This window comes from Quercus lobata, chromosome 11 (genome assembly GCF_001633185.2).
Source record: "Quercus lobata isolate SW786 chromosome 11, ValleyOak3.0 Primary Assembly, whole genome shotgun sequence".
NCBI lineage: Eukaryota > Viridiplantae > Streptophyta > Magnoliopsida > Fagales > Fagaceae > Quercus > Quercus lobata.
In genome coordinates this window covers 1,801,322-1,808,087 of record NC_044914.1, presented here as the reverse complement: position 1 = coordinate 1,808,087, position 6,766 = coordinate 1,801,322, and the positions used below count along the sequence as shown (strand labels likewise).

At 36.7% G+C, this 6,766-nt stretch overlaps 1 protein-coding gene across 1 annotated transcript; it reads right to left on the bottom strand.

The window, feature by feature from the left end:
• Positions 1-313: 313 nt before the first annotated feature.
• On the bottom strand, positions 314-6,448 carry LOC115968369 (histidine--tRNA ligase, cytoplasmic-like). The gene is made up of 7 exons (XM_031087754.1): positions 5,007-6,448; positions 4,292-4,471; positions 3,692-3,949; positions 3,128-3,262; positions 2,514-2,795; positions 869-1,009; positions 314-732 (listed from the first exon to the last, which is right to left on the bottom strand). Exons 1-7 carry the CDS (start codon positions 6,348-6,350, stop codon positions 433-435), a joined length of 2,640 nt encoding a protein of 879 aa, XP_030943614.1. The 5' UTR covers positions 6,351-6,448; the 3' UTR covers positions 314-432.
• Between the last annotated feature and the right edge of the window lie 318 nt (positions 6,449-6,766).

The window sequence follows — 6,766 nt, the reverse complement described above, 5'->3', positions numbered from 1 at the left end:
TTGTAGAGAGACCAGCCATGGCTGAGCTCACAAACCTGAACCTGATTGGTTTGGAATCTGAGTTGGGTTTGGTTGCAAAGAAAGTGCAAGAAAATTTGGAGAAATTTTTTATTTTATTTTTTGTTGTGATTTTTTATTAAAAAAAATTGTTTATGTGGCTTTTTTAAATAATAATTAAATTTATTTTTATTGTTTTGCTAGCCATGTATGCTGCCAACTGTGCAAGCTCTTAGCCACATAGGCATTTCTATTAATGAATTAAATGTAAGGACCAAATTGACTTTAAGTTGAAAATAACAGGAACTAAATTGACTGTTATCAAAATATAAGAACCAAATTAACTATAACCCCAAAATATAGAGACTAAAATAGTATTTTCGTAAAAAAAAAAAAACCAGGGCGGTTTACTGAGTTAGAATGGAAATATCAATTTCATGGGTTCAACCGGCTTTTAAGTTCTTCGACCAGTCTACTTCTAGGAATTTTATCGTCTTTAGCAGCCTCAACGTCTTTTAATACAACAATCCCTTCATTCATTTCCCGTTCACCCACAATAACCATCCATGGGATCCTCGACTCTCTAGCACGGTCAATGTGCTTCATCACCCTTTTATTAACAAAATATTCGGCTTTCACTTTGGCATTCCACAGCTCACTTACCAGCTCTGCAGCTTGAATCAAGTCATCCCCCACTATACTAACTAGGACTTCAGTCTTTGTTGCACGTGGTGCCTGCCAAAACACCCAAAAGGAATGAAAGAATTCATCAGCCTTACCACCAGGGTGCTAGATTATTAAACTGAGTTGCTAGTCAAAAATATTAGAAAGTCGAGGATCATATAGGTATATTATTAAGTATTATTATCACCTGGCTCTGGTCTTTCTGTAGCTGCTCCATTATAGCAAATACCCGCTCGATTCCAAGACTAACACCAACTGCTGGAACCTGCTTCGCACCAAACATACCAATAAGGTTGTCATAACGTCCACCAGCAGCAATTGAACCAACCTGAGGACGTCCACAAGCAAATCACATCATCAGTACTTAAAACACAATCACACATTTTCCTGGAAACACATGAAGCAAATGAAATGCAGCAATTACTAGATCACACAAGGTTTTTGTTTTGTTTTTTTCAATAACAATATGACATAAGAATTATTACTTGCAATGATATATGGGAGGAGTAGGGGGAATAAGGTCATATTCTTCCATCTTTTTGTTTCAATACCAATTCAGCCACACTCATTAATCCAACTGGGAAATTTCAGAGAGTGCAGCCCTCATCCTGACAAACCGTTTCCAGAAATTTTACGTTGGCTTTTTTCTATTTTAGAGGTGGGGGGGGGGGGGGGGGGGAGGTGCAATTTTAATGCATACACCCATTATTGAAAATGAACTGAAAAATGAAATTTTCAAATTTATATTTTACATCATTTCTGATGTTAGCTATGGATTTTTGTTTACTCATCTCCACTACCAAGGCAGAACTTAGTAACTTTCTTTCCTCCCTCTATTCTACATGATGAAAATTTAAATCCACCCAAAAAGAATTATGAAATATTAATTATTGACATTCCCTTTTAATGTCAACTCTAAGACTTAAAAATTTCAAGTTTCTCAACTTTATTTTTCACATTTCATAAAAACTGACATTTTTTTGAATAAGTTCATAAAGACTTTTTCATTTCATGATTCAATTTTTCTCTTTTCTTTCCACAATCCTTTTCCAACCTCCTCCTTCATCACAGTTGTCACCCCACAACACTCGTGTAAACAAAAACAGTAACATGAAGCTTTTTTATGGAGAAATCATCTTTCCTACCCCCAGAAATTAGACAACACAAGTAAATGGCTGAAATAATCAAAACTCTAGAGACTGAAAATAATCCATGTCATAGAACTATATGATTGTCACAGGATCATAAAATACAGAGGAGTAAAGACAAAACAAATTAAGAACAATAATTCATAAGCTTCTACAGCAGCACTAGGATCTTTAAACATCAGATATAAATGGACATACAACATTAGTGCCATCCAAACTTCGTCACACAAGTTTCAATAATAAAGAAAAAAAAGAATTGAGAAAAGACAGCTATTCAAGAGGATTACCAATGACCTACTATCATGAAAAGCTAACATACAATGCCACCAATACAAAACCAGCCACACATATACCAACAGCAATCTGATAGGATGGAATGCGTTGTTCAAGTGTGCTCTTTAAATTAGAGCATAGGCACATATCACTGCCATGTCGAATTATCACAATAATTCAATGTCCACTTGTTCTTCTAGAGTTTTGGGCAGTCAATTTTACCAGTTCAGATCACAACTAATATGATAATAAACCATTTTAAAAAAAAAATTCTTCCAGTTCAATAAGTGAAAAGATCCTTGGGCATCATTATAGGAGGATCAGCTATTAAAGTGTCACCAATAATAATATGGATTCACAAGGAAGAAAAAAAAATGAAATGAAAAATAAGGATTCTTCTTAAAAAATTACCTGTGCACCACCTTTAAAAACAGCCTCAAATATGACTCCAGTATAATAATCAAGGCCTCTGGCAAGACTCAAGTCAAAAACCACTTTGTCAATACACTTTGACACTTCAAGAGCTTTAAATAAAATCTCTAGGTCATTCAGTGCATCAACAGATCCATTGTGTCCTAAGAACTTGCTGTCCTGCTGCTTAAGCTTAGATAATAGTTCCAAAGGGTGTCCCCTTTCCTTCACAAAAGTGCCAATTTCATCTGCTGTCTGAACAGATAAGCCCTTCTCCTCCACCTAACAATAATTAACAAGAAATATATAACCAAACATACTAAAATTTATGCAATGATATAAATGGAATACACAATTAAAATATTAATCCAACATTTCATTTATAAATATTATTGCAAAGAGGAAAGCTCAAGTAAAAAGAATGTATATGCAAGCTTCCCTATAAAATTACAATAGAGTAAAAATTAGGCTCTAAATTACTAATCCAACATATTTACAAAAAGATGATCACAGAATTATCCTTATATTAATGAAATGCTAACAACTAGATAGGCTATTGCTCCTATTAATAATAACCAAGTAAGACAACACTATTTGCATACAAGTGTTCTTACCATTTCCTTTCTTATCTGCTCAAAAGGTTGTTTATCTAACTTGTCAATACTTGAACATATGGTTCTGAATTTTTGCGGTGGCACTCCACATATGTCCAACATTCCATCAAGTAACTTCCGATGATTCAATTTTATCTGTAGAAGAAAAGGAAATTAATTAAAATAATTATTATTATTATTATAGAACACACTTTGAAGAAGGTCTTTATCACAAAATCAATAAATCGATTCATTTGAATTAGGCCTTGCTCATTTGCTCATTCTTCATCAAATCATATGTATCGATTGTCTTAAACCATAATATGTGATGAAACATATTGAATTAGCACCGTTGACCAGGTAATGGTTCCAACTTCCAAGACAAACTCAGTGACATTGCTGACATCAGATGGCAATAAATAGCATCTATGAGGATAGGAGGCATGCATCCAATACAAGTGACACATGCATAACAAGTCAATACTAATATCAAAGACAAAATATAGTATAATATATAATCCATAACAAATTTAAATGTCAAACTTTCTATTAACAAGGATAGGTGGGTAAAAAAATTGAGGTTACCTCATAATCTCCAATTTGCAGTTCATCAAGCAGTTCTGTCAAAATTTTAACAATCTCAAAATCTGGTCCCATTTTTTCATATTGGCCTGCAATGTCTAAATCGCACTGGTAAAATTCACGGTATCTTCCCTTAGATGGGTTGTCCCTCCTGTAAACCTTAGCTATCTGGTACCTTTTAAATGATGTGAGACCATTCATAGCCACATACCTAGCAAATGGTACAGTTAAGTCGTATCTCAAAGAACAAAGTTCTCCACCCTGCCAACAGATTGAACATAAAATTACATCACTGTGAGTATTACATCACTGTGAGTAAATATGAAATGGTGTAACTAAATTCCTTTGATAAGTACAGCAAACAATAATAAATTACAGGTTAGTTGGGGAAAAAAAGAAAACAGTCCTTATATAAGTCTTCTTTGGATGAAAAAAAAAAATATATATATATATATATATATATTTATAGATAGATAGATAGCAAGGTCACTCAAATATCAACTACATGAAGTAACAACTTGATTGAACAGGCGAAAATTCCTAAAATTAAAAATAGCAAAATAGGAAATGACTTAAATGAATTAACTAATATGAAATAATTACCTGGTCAGCAAGATCATATACCAACTTTGAATCTTCCCCATACTTTCCCATGAGAGTTTCTCTCAGTTCAAACGCTGGAGTATCCAACGCAGTAGCACCATGCCTCTCAAAAACATCCTCAATAATTGAAAATGCTCTCTTTCTTATTGTCATTTGTTCTTTTGCAAAATCACGAGTTCCCTAATTTGTACCATAATATGGTTACAGTCAGCATGCTAGTGATGCATTCAAGGGGTAGAAATAAAAGAATTTCTTAAATAAGAATATGAACACAATAGAATGTTCATAAATTAAAACAAAATAAGTGTGAGTATTGAAATTTTGATTGAATAAAATGCGTATAAAATTGCAAACAGCTCCTTGCAATATGCCATTTTTTTGGTCCATGAATTAGAAGTTTATTAACTAAATACTATACAAAAGTACAAACAGCTCCAAAGAGCACCTATATCAACAATAAACTCAACAGGCTGCTCAAAAACATGCAACAAAATTACAGGCAAATTACAATAAGCTGTCAACATATTTAAACAATTCTCCACTTCTAGCACTAACTCTAAAAACATTTTTTATGCAACATTCTCCAAGGATTGCTCTAATGTTCACACAAGTATAAAATGTTTTTACTATCTTTATACAGAGAAAATAAAAGATAATAATAATGCACGCATCATTCAATGAGAATTAAGTGATAAAATTTCAGGAATGTCATCACCTTTGGAAGCTTGGGCAGTCTTCTACTTTCATTGGTTTCTACAAGCTCCTTTAGTTTCTTCAACAAGCTATCAAACTCCCGGTCCTTCGGGTCCAAAAACAACAAAAGATCATCAACCCATTTCTCAATCCCATCACCTGCCTTACCCTGCAACCTATCCTTAATCAATTGCACAATCACACTAGTCCCTTTCCCCAACAACACCTTCTTCTTCTTCTCACCCTTCTTATCCCCCTTCAAATTCCCTCCTCCTACTCCTCCATTCACCTCAACACTACTCCCACTCTTTTCACTCCACTCCACACCCTCAAGGGCGATAAATCCCGTCATCGCCTCCCACGCCACAATCTTCCACACCATCCCCAACAACACATTCACTTGGTGCACAAACTTTTCGTACTCCTTTTCGAACCCCAGCTCCAAAACCAACTTAAACCCATTTCTCAAGCTCTCACCACTAGCACATTTCCCTTCAAACAAACCCACCAAGCTCGACCGCAAACCCTCATTACTAATTGAATCCAAATTCGCCTTCACACGACTCAAACTACACTCCCCCAATTCATTAATCGCTGCTGCCAAGGGATACAACATGGTCCTCACATCCGAACCCGAACCCAAATCCTTCGAATTCAGCTCAATTCTTGTCTTGGAATGCACCAACTTCACAATCTCCCTCAAACTCCCATGAACTTTAGCTATTTTCGACACCGAATCAATCTCAACCTTCCCAACCAGCTTGGACCCATTCAACAAAACCTTCATATCACTCGCAACCCCAGCCTCCTCCTTCGCCGAGAACCCATCACCGGAATCCATCGAATTGAACACCGCCGCCACGTCAGCCTTAATGGCCTCGCACGACAATGCAGCCACCGCATCGGAAACCGCCGACAACGCCGCCGATTCGTGATCCAACACAGCGGAAACTCCAAACAAACCCGACGGATACAATTTTTCAACCAATGACGCTTCCTCTTTGCTCAACTCGATCGAATCCAATTCTAGGGTTTCGTCGAGTTGGGAATTCTTGAATTTGTTGAGGGCTTCGGAGATTCGGATCGGGAGGAGCGTGGAGTGGTCGGAGCGGAGGAGCTTGTAGAGGAGGACGGTGAGGAATGCGCGGAGTTCGAGAGGGGCTAGGGTTTTGGGGATGGGGAATTGGGATTGGACAGGTGGCGAGGCGTGATTGGAGGAGGGGGATGAGAGTCTATCGAGTGCGGAGGAGTCGAGTCGTAGCGAAGCCAATCCGATGGCAATGGCGTAGAGTGAAGATGAAGAGAGAGATGAGCCCTTGCCTCCTAATGTTATTACAGAGAGTTCGGAGGGTTTGTCTGAAGCCATTTTTTTTGTTTTTGGATTTGGAAAAAGAGTGAGAGAGGGAGCTTCGGCCCTGAGGAGGAGAGGGTTTATGGTGGAAAATTTTTAGGGGTTTGGACTTTGGCGGTTAGGGTTTTTTTATTTAATTAAGACATTTTAAAATTAACCAAATTGGTCCATAAGCCCAATTTAGTTCCTAACATCGTTAGCCCACCCGTTAGTGATTTGCTTCCTCTCTCTCTTAGACTTGTCTCCTCTCTCTTTCTGGCCAAAATGGTAGTTTTAGTTATCAAACTATATTATTTACTAGTATCTCGAGTCTAGAAGACTCGATTTTGGCCTATAAATCGAGTCTTAGGGATTCGATTTTCATGGTCTAATCATTTCTGATGTGGCATATTTTTCCATGTGGTTCCATGAAAATCAAGTCTCTACAAACC